General features: G+C 54.6%; 3 protein-coding genes across 3 annotated transcripts; all 3 read right to left on the reverse strand.

Moving 5' to 3' along the window:
- Nucleotides 1–770: 770 nt before the first annotated feature.
- On the reverse strand, nucleotides 771–5045 carry PG986_015124 (uncharacterized protein; the record flags this gene model as incomplete). Its single annotated transcript, XM_066851346.1, has 3 exons — nucleotides 771–1069; nucleotides 1331–4693; nucleotides 4991–5045. 3 exons carry the CDS (start codon nucleotides 5043–5045, stop codon nucleotides 771–773), a joined length of 3717 nt encoding a protein of 1238 aa, XP_066692435.1.
- Nucleotides 5046–17092: 12047 nt separating this feature from the next.
- On the reverse strand, nucleotides 17093–17758 carry PG986_015125 (uncharacterized protein; the record flags this gene model as incomplete). Its single annotated transcript, XM_066851347.1, has 2 exons — nucleotides 17093–17498; nucleotides 17709–17758. The coding sequence occupies 2 exons, from the start codon at nucleotides 17756–17758 to the stop codon at nucleotides 17093–17095; spliced, it is 456 nt and encodes a 151-aa protein (XP_066692436.1).
- A 1551-nt stretch (nucleotides 17759–19309) lies between these two features.
- On the reverse strand, nucleotides 19310–21325 carry PG986_015126 (GTP-binding protein 1; the record flags this gene model as incomplete). The annotated part of the gene is made up of 1 exon (XM_066851348.1): nucleotides 19310–21325. One exon carries the CDS (start codon nucleotides 21323–21325, stop codon nucleotides 19310–19312), a length of 2016 nt encoding a protein of 671 aa, XP_066692437.1.
- Nucleotides 21326–21403: the final 78 nt, after the last annotated feature.

Raw genomic sequence — 21403 nt, forward strand, 5'->3', positions numbered from 1 at the left:
AGTGCAGAGGAGGAATTCTCGTCAGCAGGGAGGTCAGTGCAACCACGAGCAGCGGCGGCGGCAACATGTTGGCGGGCAAGAACAATAATGAGAGCCAAGAGTCGTATAGTTCCATGAGACTTTATTTTATTCTTTTTGTTTTGATTGGAAACCGGTCCGTGAAGACATGGGAAGTTTGAACTAACCCTTCATAACCTAACCCAACCCAGCCCAACCTACCTACAGAATGTTCCCAAGCTCAAGCAGTCATGGCTAGCAATACTCGATAAGCAAGTATGTTCTACAAGCCATGTTCCCTCCTTAGCTTTACTCATTGGCGCAAGCCCGAATAGACATTGAAAAGTCCCATCCCAGTTGCGACCGTTAGAGAAACCCAGTCCCCCTTTTGAGCCCTAGCATCACGCGCAGAAAGCGTTTCTTTCATCAGGATATCGTTAATTGAAATAGGGTTGTTTTTTCGATTCATAAATGTCCATCATGGGAATCGTTTTGTTTCGTTTTGTTTTTGGTCATTGTTCACATGTATCATGGACTGGCTCGACAGAGCGGCTGCTCGCCAGTGGCGTTCGAATGGTGCCTGCAAGGGTTTTCGCCTGTGCACAAGCAAGTATGCCGACCATTGTAGGTCATAAAATCGTGTTCCATCAGACTGGCGGGAGGCAGACTGCCCGGCGTAGCGTTTTGAATCTGTGGTCGATGTGGCAAGCGTCGCTTGCAGGCTCAGTGATGAGAGCTCCCAGCACATAATCCGTCACGGAGATCTTCTCTCGTCAGATATGCGAAAGTGCAACAACAGTGGTGAATGCCAATCGTTTCCGGACGTGAAACCAATTCGGGAAGTCCGAGGAGGGAGCGAATGTGCCGACATCGTTGCATAGCGGAGGCGGAAAGCTCGTAAATGTGGCAATCCCAAAGGTGGCAGCGTCCGCGGCAACGTAGCCAGGCTGCTGTGGTTGGCGGGACACATTTCGAAGGCTCGGCCATTCTGGGATCGTACTCGGGTACCGATGATGCCCAGCTGCTTCAGGCACTATGTCCCGGGCCGCTTCAACAACGCAACCATCAGAAGCTTAAAAGCGTGTCGCATGAATGCAGTCTATGCGCATGAAGGGCGAACAAGGGGGCGACGATGACGAGGCACGATAAGCCTCGCCATGCTAAGCATCCGGCAATTACTCGCTTGACAGCACTGACTTTTCGGCTCGGGCCCTCATGTGATTCGAATGGGTTTCAAGGCAACGTGCCATGAGATGGGTAACTATTGCCTGGTTAGTCGATACAAGTCAACGCAGAAAGGCCGATCCGGCAACCAAAAGCGGAAATAACTTACTGGGCCACACGGCGGACTTATCAAGCATGTAAGCCGTCAACCGAAGAACCTTGGCCGCATATCCGTTGTGGTCGTCCATCTGCACCATGCCACTGCTCACATTGCCACTGACGAGGTCCAAGTTCACTTTCATCTCGGCACTGGCCAACACCTCCTGAACCTTGGAAAGCAGCTTCATATCTTCGTCCTCAAGTAGCATGATTGCTGGTACCTGGGATAAGTCGACCTCGTCTTGCCCAATGATACCCAGGTAGCGTCCTACGCGATCCTGTAGAGTGGCCACCCATTCGGCCAAGACCTGAGCGCAGTCGAAGGCGCACATGGCAGATTGCATGGGCAACTCCCTGCTGGTAAAGTCTGCCAGTGTCACGCCGAGTTTGTCCGCCATGGCGAGAGAATCAGCGGCATAGAAAGCGGCCTTGCGAAGGTGCTTCTCACGCTTCGAGATGGCGTGGCTGGAAATTTGAGATTGGCGTCGCTGGGGCGCGGGCATTGGCGGAGGAAACTTGGCGGTTGAGAAATCGGGCGAGGACGACTGTGTTGGCGGCGAATCGATGAAGACCGAGCTAGTCGCAGAGGCGTCCGAGGTCTCGTTGAGCGAGTCGTTGTTAGACTCAGGCGAATGCTCGGCATGCTGGACAATCTCATTCCCGCGAGAGAGCTCCTCGGCCAAGCCATCCCAGTCCCGCTGCCAGAACTTCTCCTTGGAGCGCGACAGATTCACAAACAGGCGAACATAGGCAAGATCTAGGAGCGGGATAGCATCAGCCGACAGTGGTCCCATGCCAAACGGGTTGGGCCGCTCGAGACTGTGGTGGGGGTTGCTCGCCCAAGCCGCCTGCCAGGCCTTCAGGGCGGGTTCAATGTGACGGTGCATTTTTTCGGTTTCTTCATTTGTCCACACTTTGTTATGATGTCGCTGCCTCGTCTCCCAAATGTAATTGTGCAAAGCATTTATCAGGATCAAGCAGCCAAACGTACTTGGCTTCAATTCGCTTTTAGGGATGTCATCCAAATTGACCATGGAACCGAACGGCTGGCCCGTACTGTGAAGCGCAAGCTTCTGCTGCTTTTCATTTGTGCGCAAAAGCTCACCAAGGGCCTCGTGGAACGTCATGCGGTTGTGGCCGGCTGCCCTAACACCGCCTTTCAATTGGAACGCGGCGGTACTTTCAGCGGCAAAGAACTCCTCGTCGCATGGCAGATCCTGGAGAATCTCCGAGTTTGTTAAGGCAGGGGCATGGTTGTATCCGGACACTAGGAGACTGGAGAGGATAAAGATCACGTAGAGAGTTCGTTTGCGTTCCTCGACGGTTTTCCACCTCAACCACTCAGCCTGCTCCTCGGACTCGGGCTTGATCCCGCCCCAACTGCCCTCCGTGTCACCCATCTGCATGTCGTGGCTCTCGGCCGTCTCGAGCCTCATCTGGCGGAATAAACCGGCCGCTTGGGCGAGACTGACCAAAGCTGCAGAATGGGTGGAAGCGATATCGCTGGCCGTCTTATCACCACTATTGTGCCCATAGATGACATTGAGTAACATAGCCTGCACCAGCCAAACCGGGGTGTGGGCCGCATTTTCCGTATTTTGTGAACCATGGTCCGACATTGGGGTCCGGCGGAAATCTGCCTTTCGGACGTCGGCTTTTCGTCGTTCTTCAAGATATAATTGTATCATTTTTTTGCCCATTTCGAATAACTCCCTGGATTGCGTGTGCTCCTTCTCATACAAGGCACCGATCGCTGCCATGGATAAAATCAAGCATCCGCTGCCTCCGACAGTGTTAGTCCTGCCGCTGGAAGGCTGAGATGGTACGTCAAAGGATAAGGTGGGTACATGTAGGAAAGGTAGATGGGGGTGGAAAAAGCGGAGGTAACTCCCGACATATCGTTGCAGCTCATGGGTGCTAGGGAGGCTCCGGGCATACTCCGGAACGTTGTCCGTGTTCGCCTGATATTGGGGGGATAGCGGGGTGTTTGGCGTGGTGAAGGAATACTTTCGACCACCGAAGGGTGCGCATTGTGATAGTGCATGCACGATGGCTGCCCTCGTGGTGTCAGTGATGGTACTCACTGGAGATGGGCCTTGATGAGTGCCATTCATCGAGGTTGGTGTTTCTGGGCCGGTGCCAAAGTTCATGGTCTGGCTGAGGTTCTGCGTGTTGAGGCCCGGCACGAGCGACGGACTGAGTGAGCTCATGGAGGGCGGCGGCGTGGAGAAGTATACGTCGTTCATGGTCTTGTGGGGAGGCTGCGGCGATACGGGAGCGCCAGTCATGAGGTCGGGGAAGACGGAGCCGTTCATGTCCATACTAAAGGGGTTCATGGGAGGTCCCATGCTCACCGCAGGCTGCCAGATGGAGCTCGAAGATGTGGTTACGACCGGGTGGTGGTTGGACCCATCCAGCATGACGTCGCTTATTCCGCTCTGGCTCGTGGTGCTCATAGCGGACGGCGACGAGCCATCCACGGCGTTATCATTTGGGTTGCTGAATGACATGTTTTGCTCAAAGCCCGTAAGCCAATCAAAGGTGTCATCGAGATGCTGGCTCGTTGGTACATCAGCTAGTCCATTGCCAAAGGGCGAGGTTGGGTCCATGGCCATGGAATGGGGAGACTCGCTATAATGAAGGGCGTTGGGGTTGATGGTGGAGGATCCAGGGCCCCCGAAGAGGAGGCCTTCGAAGTCGAACTCTTGCCCGAACTGCAGAGGGGGAGCCGTCCTCAGGGCCGTATTGAAGTCCAGGTTGTTGATACCATGGGTTTCCAGCTTGGGCAGGCCGTGGTGAATACCGCGATGTCCCATTACGGACGACATGCCGCCAAAGGCCTGGTCAATACTATGGTGCTGGGGGAAGCCCACCAGGCTAGCATGCCGGCTGTGTGTAGGCTGCGCATGGCTTCTGGCCACGTTCGCATTGGCCTGAGCAATCATGGACATGTGGCTGCCATCAACATGGCTTATTGTGTTTGCACGAGGCCGCACATGAGACGAGTTGCCGCCAGCAGCAGTGGTCGCCGTTGTAGCCGTGCTAGCGACACTGTTCTTACGGGCCCGGCTCTGGGTCGTAGTAGCACCGCTGGCGCTCTCGCGACGATTCCTCGGTCGCGACGAAGGCGTGGTTGTTTGATGCAGCTTCTGCTGGTGTCGGAGCAGGAGGTCGCGACGGGCAAAACATCGCGTGCATTCCGGGCACTCAAAGGGCTTCTCTTTGGTGTGGGAGCGCTCGTGTCGCTTCAAGTGCTCGAGACGGGCGAATGCACGTTGGCAGGTCTGGCAGGTGTGAGGGCGCGGCTTGTCGGTCTTGGGCGGCGGGAAGTTGTTGGCGGTCGCCTTGGCCGTGTTCACCGTGATTGTCGAAGCTTCACAATTGGATTCTAGTCAGTCATCGTTGGCGGCGGGAGGGAGCAAATAGCCCAGGCAAGAGAGTTTCAATCAAGCTTAAATTGGGACTGGGAGGGAGTGCATTGCTTGCGTCGCGTTGCGGACTGACGACAGGTTCGTCGTTCCCGGCAACGGTGGCAGCGTGGTGGCAGGCAGTGGTGTGGTGGCTGGGCAGTAGCAGTGGTGGGTGGTGGTGGGTGGTGGGATGAAGCTCTAGTGAGGGGCAACTCTCTCGGGCAGGCAGATAAGGGAACAGACGGGAAATGGCTCCATACCCTCGTTGGTGACAGCATTCTCGGCCGGGGCGGCAGGAGGAGAAGGATTGGACATGACGACCGGAAGAGAGGAATCTTGGGTGAAGCTTGTTTTGTTGGTTTTGCGGGTGGGCGGTGTTGTCTAAGCTGTATTCCCCAAACTCGACTCTTTTGAGGTCGTTTTGTGACTCGAATCAATCGAGGGGCAGATCGAATAATTGAGCGGAAGAGCTGTGAGTAAGTTGGCAGGTAAAGTTGACTTTGAGCGTTTTGGAAAGTGGGATGAAAGGGCCGAGAGTGGTGGGCTGTGGCGGGGGGTGTATTTGGGCCCCAGTTCTCTCAGACTCTCACGCTCACACTCTCTCACACACCGGACGCTGGACGCTCCCTGGCAACAATGGATGCAGCACTCTCTGGCTTGGATCTGGCGCTGGACTGTGGCTCTGGCTTTCGGGCTTCTGGGTCCCTCTGTTGTCTGAGGGAGTTTGTATGTATGTGAGTTGCGTCTGCGTCTGCGTCTGCGTGTACGTGTGGTAGGATGGATGGATGTAGGTAGGTACTGCGTTGCGTGGATGTACGTGTGGTGACAACACGGGAAAGGAAGAGAGATTGGACCCTCTTTCTTCTTGTTCTCGGCTCTGACTTTCTCTCTCTCTCTCTGACCCTTTTTACTTTCGCGCTCTCTCAGCTTCTATTCCCACTCAAAGTGAGACTGTAGCCACAGCCTGGGACAATGCTCGGTACGTGAATGGCCGGACGGAGGAGCCAGACCAGGCAGGCAGGCAAGTAGCAGCAGCAGTAGTAAGTAGCAGCTCGGGAAAAAGTAGCTAGGACGGACAGGTAGCAGCAGTAGGTAGCAACTACAAGTTAACTGGAGAGGGTGACGGGCTCGGGCTCGAGTAGTTGGGTTGTAATTGGCGCAGTGCCTATCGTCGGTGAACTGGTGGGACACGGCTTATCAATTCGGTACAATTCGGTTCGCCTCGTTTTGTTTCGCTCTGACTCTTGCTTCGATTCCAGCCAGGCGGGAAGGAGGGAAGGTAATGGCTCTGGAGGGAACGGGGGAGAACAGAGCAAAATGTTTGGTTTGAAGGTCGGGAGTTTGTAGAAGCCAGAACAGAGTATGTAGGTATGTAGATAGGTTGAGTCCGTCGTTCCGCCACAAGAGAGAGCTCGGCTGGAAGAAAGAAGACGAGAGGCACACACACACACACACACACATTCACTCGCACACTCATACGCACACATACATACATACATACACCTACATACATAACGCACTACTACACTATTGGCACCCCGAAGAAGGGCCTGTCTGGTCTGGTCTGGTGTCTGTCTGGTGTTGGATGACATTCCCATTCGACTAGGCCTAATGCTGCAGCACCACCAGCCTTTTCCATCTGTGCATGGCATCAAACTGGCATGGCATGGCATGGATACATGTACATAGGCATGGACATGGACATGGGAGGCCAGGCAGTGCCACAGTGCGACGCTTTTCCCACCTGCACATCCCTATCCTCCATAGAATAGCACCCGAGCAAAACCATAACAGAGATATCCGTCATATCTTTCTTCCACTGCTGCTGCTGCTGCTGCTACTATTATTACCACTTGCGACAATACACATAGCCGGCTTGTTTCCAGATGCAGGCAAGTGAGCAGCTTGCGAGGGTACATTACTACATGTACATACGTTTTGGCAGGCGAACTGGGCCCCCCGGCTAGGTAGGCAATTGGGATGTACATGTGTGCGTGAGTGGTCGGTCGTGAGGTTGGGTTCCTCTTTTTGGTGCCAGCGAGAGTTACCTTAGTCGTGTCGTACTTGTACTTTCTGCCTCAGGACTGACGTCTCTAGAGCCCGTCGAGCCAGGGACGCAGCCTGGAAAACAGAGTGACCGACAGGGGATTCCGCTCCCAGATTCTCATAGCCGCGTGCCCAAGACGCACGCTGACTGGCTCTCGCCAGGGTTCATCGGAGGCTATCCATAGTGGAGTAGGATTTTTGGTCACAAGGACGCCGCTCGCGCAGGGTAGACTCTACCTGCTCGGCGCGTACATCGGGCGGGCTCTGGCTCTCTGCCCTAGGCCCAAAGTCAATCCACGAGCGAGACGCATGAGCCGACGAACGAGAGCGCCCGAAAGCTCCCAGGTTTCCAATCTCGTTTCCCATGGGCCATCTACGCCCTCGACGGCCATGCCCATGCCCATGCCCCCCAAGTAGGTACGCAGCTGCATACAGTAGCTTCGACCGACCCTGGCCCTTATTACGTCGCGGCTCCGATGTGCTTTGTAATAAAAACTGCTCTGCTACTCTTGTGCTGCTGCTTTCCTAAGTGCGTTTCACTATTTCGGATTTCCTGATATCCCTCCCCGCTTATAGCATTTGATGGGTACATTGGGCGACGGGAGACTCTGCGAAAGCTCAGAAGGGCGCAAAAGGCGGTGTCTCGTATGAACCATGATCCCAGATAGATCGAGAAATCGAGAAGCTTATTTGCAACGTGGGATTGGGTCAATTCGCCAGCACCGGCGCTCGCAATGCCTATCGATACGGTAGTCTAGGTACTTTTACTCTTTGGCAGAGCCAGGGGAGAGGCCTGGCACTGGTATCATGAACAATGGAATTGAGAAAAAGCGAGGACCCTTGGAGGGGCAATTCCTGAAGGTGGGATGTGACTGGTCCGCCAAGGCTGCATGGTGAAAAAGGTGTGGTGGGCTTGTCCACCGTCCTCGTCGCATCCTTTCCGGTGTGGCCCCTCTGGCCTCCTGGTCCTGCTGCAAGGCCTGCATTCCTGCTTTCTGCGCCATGCCCGTTTCTCTATAGTTGGCAGATGTTCCGTGTAATCTGGGATTCATATCGGGTCGAGCCAGACTCCAGACTCCAGCAGCAGCAGCAGAGCAGACCGGCTTTACTACGGATTGTGGCGGATGTCGTCGCATCCATCCATCCATCCATCCATATCTGGACGGTTGCCCCACGGTCTGTCTGTCGACTACGAGCTACGTGATCACCACGAGTTGCGTGATATCAGTATGTCTTGGCAACCGGTGTGCAGGTACGGTACGTACGTTACTGTCGCTTTCTTTCCCGGCTTCTAGTCCATGGGCTATGTAGCAAGTATTTGGCGAGAAGCAAGTCGCTAGAGTAGGAGGGTGGTATGGTGGTATGTATGTAGGGCCGTATGGGCCCTGCCACGCAAAGACCAAAGACCGAAAGTCACCCGAAGAAGGATGGCCCGGCGACATCATATCGAGGCCAAATCATACACCCGATGGGACTAGCCTTCAAAGTGCAAAGATGTGAATCGGTAGTGAATCGGCCACACTTCATTGGGGAGCAGGCGGCGTGGATTATCTTTTGGTATGGTGGTAGGGAGTGGCCGAGGTCCAGTATTGCGGACCAGACACCAGAAGCTGGCAGAAGGGCGGCTGGCTGGCGGATTGAAAGAGCCCAACTTTTTTTTTCAAGCTTGATGTCAAGTGGGCGACGAAGACGATCGGGGCAGATACGCGAACCGTCGGCCTTCTGGTTTGTGCACACTCCGGCGCCGTCTAAGTACTTAGGTGGTATACTATCGACAGTTATGGTGTGCCATATCAAGACTATCGTCAAATGGCAGTAGCAGTACTGTAAGTAGCAGGGCAAGACTGGGCAGTAGCTCAATAACACCCTCGGCCTCTCATTGGCTCGATGTGAGCCACACGGCAGCCACGGCAGCCCCTGCAGAAATAGACGGCAGAGGATAGATAAAAGTGCAGTTGTTGCCTCGTTGCCTACCATTTTCTTTTGCCAGTATCACACTGAGATATCCGTCTGTCTGACGGGCGTTGACTGTTGACAAAGAGCTGACGTAAATCAAGCCCGGTTGCCCTAACTTGTCTCGCACTGGATTACGAGTGAGCATGTCGATCTTTGCACAATCTTGGATTTCCGTTAGCGTCAGCGAGCCAGAGCCAGACCCTGGATTGAGCTATTAATACGACAACCAACCACCGGTGCTGATTTGCATTTTGGTGAAGGCAGGCCAGCACAGTGGCATGTACATGCATACATAAAGTAGGTAGCTACATGGGTGCGCTTGGCGCCGACTGCGAATGAATGTCATGTACCATAATGGATCCTTCTGTTTCAAAGGCTCAGGTTGGTTTGACGGATTCAGGAAGCTCGGCGTATCGCAGCCTCTGCTGGTCCGGCGTGCCCCACTGCCACAACTTACCACTACATATGATGATGAGCCTCGAACGTGTCGGTGTTGCATGTCAGCAAGTCGGTGGCTTGGGGATCGTCCTCTTCACCGAAGGAATTAGGCGCGTTTCAGCCAGCAATTACGATATCGACATGTAGCTATGGATGAACAATGAGCGTCTCTACCCAGCTGTGGTCTCCTTCGGCACGTGTGCTTAAGCTATTCGGCACACGCGAGGAAGGGCCAGAGCCTGGCCGAAGCTCTGGGCTAACCGTCGTTACATTGATGATGATCAGTGATCTACTTGGACAATTCACTCAACGCAGAAATGCTACATTGCAGGCATGGCGTGGCTAGAAGAGAACCGTGCCGCAGGCGGGATGCAATCTACCAGCTGCAGGCGACCCCGGCACTGCTCCTTCATCTTACTGGCGGAGACGGCCAAGGCAGCAAATAGTAGCATGACTTACATGCTCGTTCTGGTCTCTGGCGAGTCTGGCTTTCTGGCTTTTTGACGGCTACCCACAAGACGGATCTAGCCTGTGGGCCATCTGCCATTATCAGGATATGTATGCCGGACGTTCTACTCTGGTCTTGGTCTCTGGCCCAAAGCATAGCCTCAATTACTGGAGACTCAACATTTCATGAAATCAAGATGGACAGATAGCGTCTCCGAGATATTTTATCTGGGTATCGGTTAGTAGGCAAGGCAGGCAGGTTATTGTTGTAGCTTACTGTAAATGCCCATCGTGACATCGGTTCTCGGGATTTTGCAGCCGAGCATTGTCCCGATCCAACGTTCTACATCATGTAGGTACTTGATATGTGACAGCAAGCACGGGCACGGGGGGCTACCAACGGCTCAAGGGGCTGTTTGGGGCCGGCTACATGAACGGACTCCATGGGCTCTCATGTACGCCCTCCTGGCGAGCCTGGCCCTGGCTGCACAACTATTGGCTTGGGTTCGTTGGAAATGCCGCCATGCGAATGGCGAACGACTCCCTCTATTGTAACCAGACGGGAACAACTCGCATTGGTTCGATGCGACTCAGTCCGATCGCTCACGTCTGAGCTGTTCAGATGAGATGCACGAGCGCGTCATCCTCCCCCGCCCCATGCTCTAACAGTCTAAACTCATGCTCTTATTACGGGACCGGTAAACCGAGTGAGTGACAGGTTGCATATATGTATCTGGGCTTTTGAGTGAACGGAAACAAATTCACCCGCATTGCCTATACGACACTGCAATTAATTTGGCGCAGTTCCACATTCGGACACACCTGGTGGCGCTCTTGGTCGAAGCGAGAATAGGTTGGTTAGGTGCTGTAGGTTGAGAAAGATGGACGAAACACGAGCCAGGGAGGATATCTACAGTCTTACTGCATTGATGGGGATCATACGTCTGCACACTGAAGGTAACATGCTCTGCTTTCCTGTGCGACCTGCCTCCCATGGATATTTGAATGAATGAATGTCCTGTGAGCAGGACGGACATGCCCGCCAATCCCGACTTCCCCAACCCCCAATCCCAGCTGGATGCGGGATAACGCACAGCGCACCCATTGAACGGAGCGAGCGAGACAATCTGGGGAAAGGTCGGACAAGAGTTTCGAAGGTACAGCCAGGAACCCTGCCCAGTAGCCTACCGACCTCGTAGCACTAACAAGCTCCCTTCACACCACACCAGCCATCAGCCATGGCCATCCTCCTACTGTAGCTAGGGCTGTGTCCCGAGGCTAATTGGGTTTGCTGTCTTGGTTCCGAATTTGTTGTTTTGTTTGGCGATTCAGTTCAAGGCATAGATACATAGAGCGCGTGAAGTGCGCATCAAGTTTGAATGCGAAACCGTTCGTCTAGTAAATCCAATGAACAGGTGACGATCCCGACAGCAGCAAATGGGTTTTGCTGCAACACGGAAGTAGGTACGGCAAACAGGTCCAGTGGGTTGGCCAGCAACAAAACGTGCTTTCCCATTCTTTGCCGGTGCCGGATATGCCATTGAAACTCCAACAAGCCTCGGATGGGGGAAGCAGCGACCTTCTCCAAAATTCCCCAACATGTCATGTCGAAAATGGAGACGGATCGTCTTGAACCCCCAAATTACATCACGTCTTGTTGATACGGATATTATCCATACAACAGCCAATCCATTCACGTGGACGCGAATCAACCTGTCCTATTAGATTCAATGGCTTCCCCAATGCTACAGCTCAGCCCATGCCGTCTACGGCCACAACGCCGACCGAAGAGATGACGGCAACGAGCCCGCACCCACTGCCACCCAGCACACCATCGCCCTTCCTCGTCACCAATGGAACCTAGCTACATAAATCTCAGATCACATACCTACATGAAAGCGCCAGACGATCTGCACACTGTACTGGGTTGTTCCTAGCCTCATGTGTGCGTGGCCACAGAACCCGGAAACGAAACCCATGCAAAGCCTCGAATGCCGGTTCTTGACGTGACTTTCAACATACTGACAAGAGTTTGCACTGATGCGTGCGTGCTCCGGCTCTCTCAGTAGCGAGCAGGGCCTGCAGAGAAGCCGAATGCATGTCATAATAAGCGGCTGTTCATCCCATTCTGCGGCGATGTTTCTGGCGGTCACCCTGCGAGGACACTGCCGGGCAAATTTTCCGCATCGGACGAATTGCGATCGTGTGCCAATGCTACTACGAATCTGGCAGGCACGTCGACAAGCCTGAAAGCATATATTTCAATTTCTGGCATCCAGGATCATCAGAACTTCTTCGCTCAAGGGCACATCCCTCATGCCACTGGCACCATGCGCAGCTCCTCTCTGCAGCTTGAGATGAGGGCTCAACGGTGGCGACAACCTCTGCAACAGTCATCAAATAACGCTGCGCCATGTTCGAAACCTTCGGTCTGTGTCGTTCGACATGCGCGTCTTCAAAAGATGCCAAACCGCGGACCGACCATGCTGCTTGATTAGGAAAAAACAGCGGCCTCTTTGCGCAAGAGATTCCCAGGATGGCCATGCAGGCAAGACATCCCTGTCTTCCCCAGACTCTGCTCCTCCGAGCTAGGCGGCCCACATTGCTGCATTTTCACTGCCTCAGCTGACGTCCATTTGAGGGATGCCGATCTCATCAAGGGGACTGGCGAGTGACCAGCAACCCAGAACTTCGAGATCCTGGATGCCAACACCAACCCACACACACACTACAATTCGCAAAAGCAAATTCGACTTGGCATCATGTTCGTGTCTGAGCCCCATGCTACTAGCAGTACTGTAGAGTGGTCATTTCGGGGAACTCTGGAAACGTCTGATTTGGCTTTGAAGGCCGATCGCCCGTCGCCGCGCACGAATATCCCTTGCAAGATGGACGGACCACTATTCATCTTGTGCGCAGACTTTCTTTTGTGCATCATCCACCGGGCCTGCATCGGCAGTTCACCCAACAATTCATCCGAGCATCTCATGTGGGTTACTGTTGGTGTCAAGTAGCCCGGAACTGTCGCATGTATGTAGTTCAGTCGAACCGAGCCTGCAAGGCCAGGCATCGGTGATTCGCCAATGGCGGTCCAGGGGACGGAACGGCATTAGGACTTAGCATGCGGAATAGCAGGTCAAACGAGTAGCTTGTGCACTTGGGCATCTTGGCATAGGAAGCACGAACCAAAGCATCGAGCATCAGGTCGCGACAAGTTGGGCCCCTAAACTTTGTGATTTCCGGGGTTTCCCAAGATAATGCCACTTGGAATAAACCTCAATCGATGTTACACGACAGGTGTTTCGACGATGCTCTAGCTTCTGTCGTGACAGTAAGCCGATGCTATTTGCTGCACCCGAGCGCTGAACGCCTGCAGGCATTGAAGAGTTCTAGAAAAGCACGATGCTGATCATCAACGTCCTGACTTTGCCTGCGCAAACATAGCACTCAAAAGTTTCACAAGAGCAGCCCCAACGCAAGCCGACTCCCCAACCATCATCAGGCTAGGCACTCGGTGAAGTGGCCATCGTCACGTCGAAAGCCCATCGACAAGTTCGCTGCATCCATCCGTCCGCTTCATGTGTCCTGGAGTGAAATCGACATCTCGGTGTTTAAGTGTGACCACTTGCGATTGGCTAATTAGCATGCAGATGAACAAGGCACACACAGTATGAACGTTGCATTATGAAACAACCATGTACCTCCGGAAGGTTAAGAAAACGACGTTGGCGGCTTTGGTGCATTCGAGATGCATAGCAGGGGCGTCTTTAAGGTGTGTTACTCGCCACGCTCGGGATATCTTCTCGCCCATATTAGCGAGTTGACAGGAAACAACTGACCAACCAGGCTGCCCATCGCTAAAGTGGCTCGACACCTTCTCATGAACTGCTTCACGCTGCTGATGACGTTGGCAGTCCATTTCCCTGCATAAGTGGCCTGGAGTAGTTGCCTCGTTGCGGCCATGAATGGTAACCTACCATGCATTGTAGTATGTTTTCTGGGGGTCGAAGGGCAATACTGACATCGCTGCATGCATTGCGAAGGAGAGCCGGATTGATTGACCTATATCACGACAGGAAGCAGTACGTTGCAGCAACAGCGTAACTTTTGCAAAGTGCAGCACTTCACTTAACCTATGCTTACACACCATATCATACAAAGTGGTAGGCCTGCACCGACAAGGACCTGGTTCACCCGGAGAGGCCCACCCGTGTCCTATTGCATCGTATCGGATGCCAGCCCTCAGCTGACTCTGGTTGTACACACAATAGCCGAAGTCTCGACTTTTCAAGTGCCGTCTTCTACCACTATTCTGATGGCTGTCTCTGCGACTAGTACACCGCATCCGACTGGCAACTCCCTTTTTCATCTTTCTCGACACCCAGCAAAACTCACAACCCTCTCGTCCCAAGTACCCAGCACTCTTTGGATCGTTGCTGTTCCGTGCAAGCCGCCGCTGCTAATCTTGCCTACTACGGCGGTCATGCAGCCGGGGCGTGGGTGGGACCACGGCCATGGGGCTCCACCCCTCCACGAACCTTCTGATCTCTAGTCTGCTAGCAGGCTAGCTTGGCTGTCCGTGGTCGAGTCCAAGCAGGCTAGCACCACTCTGCAGCGTACAGTGGTACATAGAGCGAGTGAGCGCGGTACACACCACCACGGTTAAGAATTGAGCCACCACCATCAGGGACAGGCTGTTCCTACCTCATGTAAGTCATTTCAACGGCCTTTCCTCCTTGCCGCTGGTGCTGGTGCTGGATGGGATCATCTAGGAACGGCGCGGGACCTGATGTAGCATACAGCATACGTGCACAGAGCATGGGGGGGTTTTTTTTTAGCAGAAATCAACAAATAAACGGGTGGTTTCGGTGTGAGATTGACGACAGCATGACGGATAGACGTCATATGCGGCAGAAGGAGCAATGGAGATCGAAGCTGCCCAAACGTAGGTAGGCTCTAGGCCTTCTGCCAGGCCAGCATCGATCCAACCTTGCACAGCATAGGACGATTTACATGTGCATCATCAGTTTCCAAGCTGCTTATTTGCTTCTAGCTGTGCAGCCGAACAAAACAATCGAGCCATGACTATTTCCGACTTGGAAGCTTGCAGTTGAGATTAGGCGCACACTGTGTATGTGTGACGTGACACTTGTCGAACAAGTTGCGGGTAAGAAACTAATGACCGACTACCCAAACGACAACAGTGGACAAGACCACTTTGAACGGGTTCCCGACCTCTGGCCGGCCGTCGGTTTCTTTCGCTCCGTCACTTGCAGTTTAGTTAGCTGGCTAGTATTCGGGGAATTCGATATGTTCGGACGGTCTGGATCTATCTAGCAGCAACTCAACTTCGTTGTTGGTGTCGAAACCCTACTCCCAGGAATACTAGGGACTCCTAGGGAGTTAGCTGCCTTGCAGATTTTCAACGGTGCCAGTCCGTATGTGGCAGTCGATCGGCCCGCGAACGGAATGTCGATCGCACACCCAGCTACAGCTTCCTAGCAAGCACCCTTCTTCTTCTTCTTCTGCCCTGTCTGCCCCTCCATCACATCGCTGCTAGCCCAGTCCGCCCCAACAACGGCGGGACTGCATCGTAGTGAGATAGGGATGGATGCAGAGGTAGATATTTGGGGCAAGGAGCTGCTGCCCATCGGCCAGCTAGTGGCAAATGGCATTTTATCATGGCAATTGACTATGACCGCAGGGCGGTTCTTTCACGCATACATACCACTGCTGGCTGCCTGGCTCCTGCTTGTTCGGGTCTGGGGGTTAGGGGAGCAGGGCTGCGAAAAGCTTGGCTTTGCTGCTAACCGGCCTTTCAAGACGAGGTACAGGGGCATGCTCGTAGAAAGAATAGGTGAAGGAAAACGAAACGTGAAGGGGGTTCCAGATCAGATGCAGTCATACCGCGACGGAGAATTTACACGGCAATTGGTTGTGCATCCTGGACTACATTCGTAGATCTGTTGGGTGATGGCGTCTCTGCTTACTGCTGCTTACTGCTGCTTGTCTCGTCTCACATCCGACATATGTACATGCCTAGTAGTGTCGGCCCCGATACAAAACAAAAATAAACCAAACATGCGTCGTCCCTCGGCTCGGGCTTGGGGGAGGGGCTCTTTCTCCGCGCGGGTCGGGGTAACTGGCCGACTAGCGAAAGAATTCCCGGCCCGCGGTCTCGCGGTGCCCCCGTTTACATACATGGCTTTCATTGTTTCTTGGCCTTGGTTGGTTTCTTGTACTGTCCAACGCCCCTAGTTCCACGTTACTCTTGCCATTGTCTCAACTCGGCAATGTGCAAATGAGAGGGAATAGTCGGGCGTGGATGTGCTTATACTGAGGAACTGAGCGGGACTGACTTACATAGGATGCTGTCATCCACTCCAATGTGTAGTACCTAGGTGGAGATATATGTACTCGAGGAAGCAATAGATATAAGTATGTACTTGTGTATTAGTTCATTCCAGCAGGCTGGTAGGCCCTTACGCAGCTACATGAGTCCACAGAAACCGGGACTATTTAGAGAGAGAGAGAGGGAGAGAGAGAGAGAGAGGGAGAGAGAGAGAGAGAGGGAGAGAGAGAGAGAGAGGGACGAAGATCTAGCTCGCACCCCCCCTTCCTGGCAGAGTACTTGATAGCGGATGAGCAATGAGGAGCTCAGGAGTTCCCCCTTTCTCCAACCCTCCTCTTTCCTTCTTTCCCCTCACACGATGCGGGGGAGAGGAGGAAAAAGCAGTGTCGGGGGAGAGGGCAGAGGGAGGGCCGCACATGCTGCTGACGACCGACGACCCAGCAGCCAGCCCCTTGATAAGACCTGCTTCTGCGTGGAGAGAAGAGGAGGGGGAACCTGAGATCTGTCTGACATTAGCGATCTGGCAATCTAATCTATCCATCTTTTCCCCTCATCTGTATCGCCTACATGTTTGCTTGGTTTCGTTACCTGGTAACTGAGCAGAGAGGGGCTCTGTCGCACGTGAGTAAATACGTCGACATCAGGACGCGGAAAACTGACTATCTATACAAGTGAGAGAGTTGTGAGGTGTCAGGAAGGAAAGTACCGATACATGATATGGCTACCGAAACACGTACACGCTTGGCATGGGGAGAATGCTCGGGTAATGCGAAACGAGTAGTCAACCATTCGATTTATTTATTTTAACGATGACAGAACTGTCCTGTATACGACCTTTGAGAAACCTCGGTAATATTTTTTTCTACTAATACACTCTATAAATCGAAACGAGACGGAACGGGTAAAGGGGTTAGTTAAGTCGGTCTATATGTAAATGGTGATGTTCTCCAACACTCCCTCCTCTCTCTCTCTCTCTCTCTCTCTCTCTCTCTCTCTCTCTCTATCTATCTATCTTCTCCTTTCCTCTCCTATCCTTCCCCTCTCAAGCCATCTCTCAAGCAACGCGTTACCGGCAGCGGCAGCAGCAGCAGCCAACAACAGCAGTAGTAGTGGCAGCAGTCCGTTACATCATGAACTTCTGGTGCTGCTCCGGGTGGCTCTTCTCCACATTCCCCTTGATCATCTTGTTCATGAGCATGTTGCTGTCGATGGCGACCCGCTCCTCGAGCGTGTTCTGCGGCGCCCCCGCGAGCACGCGGAAGCGCGACTTGATGACCAGGCTGCCGGTGGGCGCCTTGCCCTCGATCAGCGCGTCGATCCCTTCCCCAGGCAGGTCCGTCAGCGTCAGCCGGAAGGTGGTCTGCCCGATGGGCCGCTTGTCCGTCACCTCGTAGACCTCGCACGGCAGCGAGTCCGGCGCGGTCGCCGGGTTCGAGCTGATGTGCGCGTAGTTGACGAGTTGGGGGCACGTGGTCCGGATGTAGCGGTCGTGGTCGTGCAGGGCGGCCAGGACGGCGTCGCGGGAGACGCTGGTGGGGATGGGGGGTGGTGATGGTGGTTTCGGAAGGCATCTTGGGTGGGTGGCTTTTACGAAGCAAGCAATACTTCTGTTTCGATTAAGAGGTTGTGGAAGATCGTAGACTCGGAGATTGGTAGTCGAGATGGTAGTCGTATCGTCGCTGATGCTGGCAGACAAGTACGACACACAAGACATCCGGTCCGACAAGACTTATATATACAAGTCGACCTTCTGCAAGACGCCGCCATGGTCGCCTCCAGCAAAAGGCATTGGCCTCGAGCACCTTCATTGTCCAAGAGCCTCTCTAACCAAACCTAGATACACACGTTGGGGCGGAAGATGGATAGTGCCGAAGCTCGGTGGCGCCCAGCCTCACCAGGGGGCTGGCGTCAGCTTCGAGAAATGGGCTGACTGATTCCACCTTGCCTAGGCGCGAGTTAGTCCATCCTACCGAGGCTTCGCATCCAAGTTTCCCCATGCTATGATATCCGTGTTGCTCCGCTCGTTGCTCAGTAGGATACGTAGCGGTAGGGCATGGGCTCAAGACCAGCGGCGCCGCCACTCATCTCCTTTCTTCTGCCTTGACGCCATATCGGAGATGTGTAAACTTTGAAATCTGGTCCGTCTCCCCATCTGGGAACGTGGCGAACGGGCCTCCCATGCTCTGGGAAGCGTTGGTCCGACCATGGACCATCTGGTTGACGCGCGGATCCGTGGCTCGGGTGGGCGCTGACCGGGCTTGGGCTAGTTGAGCTTCTAGTTGGGCTGGATACCATTCCGGAGTGGTAGCAGGGGGAGCCCGGGCGTGGACGGGGGAACGGGCACTTCATATTGGCGGTAACGTAGTAAGCAGACACGAGAGGCAGAGGCTTGTTGCCCCGGTACGTGAGTATGTTGTGTTATCTGTTTTTGAAAACATCGATACCCATCTCACAGACAGACAGACAGACCGGCAAGCACCACGTAATAGGTCGACGTTACCATACAACCCCCCCTCCATATATACTGGCAAGATGCCTCATATCAGGATCGATTCTGCTTCATATGAGGCCCCAGTCTCTCGCCCTGTGTTTAACACCCCCAGACATGCCCAATAGAGCCACCCCCCTGTGACATTCCTTCTGTTGGAACTACAATATGAGAGGAGACACATAGCTTGGAACCAAGATGAATCCATCTAGCGGTAAGATCATATGTATATGTGGCGCGTGGGGTGCATTTACCACCTTCACGTTGCGATCTTGCCCGTGTTGCGTCCGAAGGACATGCGTCATCTTTACAGACCAAGCAAGAGTACAGCCCTCCCTTATCATGACCACGGATGTATGCGACTGTCACATCCATTGAATCAAGAAACAACCTCCTTCGACATGTCTCATCATACTTATGTGCCTTGTCTCGTGTCTAACAAGCGTGCTATACTATTTGCGTGTGTACATGGCGCCTGTAATCTCATGCCACCTCGACGTCCATGCGTACCAGAATGCAACAAAACCATTCCCCCAAACGCCTGCGTGACTGACACTGACCAGCCCTTCCTCTTCGGATGCTGTGTATCTTCAGTCGAAAAGCGACGAGCCAGTGTGAGAACATATGATTCGTAAGTATGCAACAGGACTGGATTCCCCAAGACGCAAACCAGCAAAAAAAAAAAAAAAAAAAAAACGCCAGAATGGAAGCAACATTTTCGAAATAAAGCCAGGTGCCTCGTTTCCTCTCGCACAGATCGTGTGTCGCTTGGGAACGATCGTGAGAAGATCCCGTAGCTCCGCAAACAAACAAACAAACCCGAGAGAATCGTCTCAAGAAGAAACCCTCTCCTCAAACCCAAGTACTCGACGAGAACCCATCCGAGCTCACTTCCTCAAGCCCCAACCGACACCTGCGCCGACACCCCACCACCCCCTGCTCACTCCCTTCCTGCCTCTCGCCCTCTGCCTCCCCCGCCGCCGTCGTCGGCATCAGCGGCCTCTTCGGATCATACCCCACCGCCTTCACAATCCCCAACCCCTTCGTCCGCCCCTCCCGAAACAGCAACCGGTCCCCCGGCACGAGGTACTCGGGCCTCTGCACGAACCGAAACGCCACCGTCGCCCGGTCGCCCGTCCGGATGAACGGCCGGTCCACGTCGATGATCGCGCACGTCTGCGACACGGGCCCCACGTGCAGCATCGCCTGGTACTTGGTCTTGATCGTCGTCGCGTGCGACAGGATCAGCACCTCGGCCACGAACTCGCGGTGCACCTTGGGCGGCGCCTGCCCCTCGCCCACCTTGTTCGGCAGCACCACCATGCCCTTGCGCACGTCCTTGCGCCGCACCTTCTTCAGCGCGAAGCTCGCGGATTGTCCCGCCGACGCCGCCGGCACGTCGATGCGCTTCCGCTGGATCGAGCGCACGCTCGTGTTGGTGAAGTTGCCGAGCGAGTCCGGCCCGATCAGCACGTTGTCGCCCGTGTGGATGACGCCGGATTTCACAATGCCCGACACGACGGTGCCGACAAAGGGCACCGAGAACGTGTCGTTCACATGGAACTCGAACGCGGCGTCGGCGTCGTAGCGGCCGTGGTGCGGCAGGATGTTGAGGAAGGTGCGAACAAGGTCGAGGTTCTCGCCCGTCACGTTGGAGACCTGGAAGATGGGGCAGATGCGCTGGCTCACAAACTGCGTCGCCGTGTTGATGCACTCCTCGCGGTTCCGGATGAAGACGGGGATCTTGCGAGCCCCTGGGGACTTGAGGATCTTGGAGATCTGCTCGAGCGTCTGCTGCAGGATGTTGGGCGGGCAGATGTCGATCTTGGTCACGACCACCATGACCGGCACGTTGAGCGCCAGCGCGATACCGAGGTGTTCTTTACTCATGCCCACGAGCCCGTTGTTGGCCGCGACCATCAGCAGGCAGTAGTTGGGGCTGCTGGACAGGAGCCCGAACACGGTCGTGCGCAGGTACTTTTCGTGCCCGGCCAGGTCCGTGAACGTGATGACCTTGGCGCTGCGCTTGCCGATCTCTTCCCACGACAGCTTCCTCCCCGGCACGTCGGACGTAATGACCTTCCCCTGCGTGTCGAAGCCCATGATCTCCATGCCGACGGAGCTGGTACGGCCGGTCTCGATCTCGTGCTTGTGCCGGAACAGGTTCACGCGCGCCTTGCCGCGGCCGTCGTCGAGGTCGCCCTTGACCAGCACGCCCAGCATGGAGCTCTTGCCGGCGTCGACGTTGCCCACCACCGCGATGCGCGTCTCTATCACGCTCTCGGCCGCGCTGGGCGACTGCCGTATCATGACCTTGCCGCTGCAGTTCGTGTCCTTGTCCTTGCCCGTCATCGCGTTTGCGGAGGAGGACGAGTCGGCTTCGGCGTCGCCGCCCACGTTCTTGGTGAGCAGCACGTTGCAGTCGGCCTGGACCTTCTTCGCCGCCTTGCGCAGGCGCGCGAGCGCCGTCTCAAACTCAGTTTTCGTTAGGCGCATCGAGTCGCCATTGTTCTCGAAGCCGAGATCGAAGACGGCCTCGGCGTGCCCCTCCAGCAGCCGGGTGTCGATGACGTCGACGAGCCTCTGTAAACTCTTCTCGTCTTCGCTCCCGTCATCGTCCTTTACCGCTGGCAGCAGGAGTTCGCGCAGCGGGACCTGGGGCACCGCATCGTTGAGGTTCAGGGAGTCGAGGATGTCGAGCTCCTCGTGGTGTTCCTCCTCGTTCGATGTCGTCGTCGCCGCCGCGGCGGGTTTGGAAGTGGGGTACCGCAGCGCCTGCTGCTTCTCGACGAAGTCGGCGAAGTCGCTCAGTGCCGCCTCTCCTTTCCGCTGTTCGTGGGGTAGCTGTTTCGCGGTTCGGGTTGTCATATTGGCCGATAGGTCTTTGGTATTCGATATCGTAAGTTTAGGTGTAGGTGGTTCGGGTGGCGATATATTCGAGTTGGT

Source organism: Apiospora aurea (genome assembly GCF_038362705.1).
Source record: "Apiospora aurea strain CBS 24483 chromosome Unknown utg000011l_segment0_segment0, whole genome shotgun sequence".
In the NCBI taxonomy this organism is placed as follows: Eukaryota; Fungi; Ascomycota; class Sordariomycetes; order Amphisphaeriales; family Apiosporaceae; genus Apiospora; species Apiospora aurea.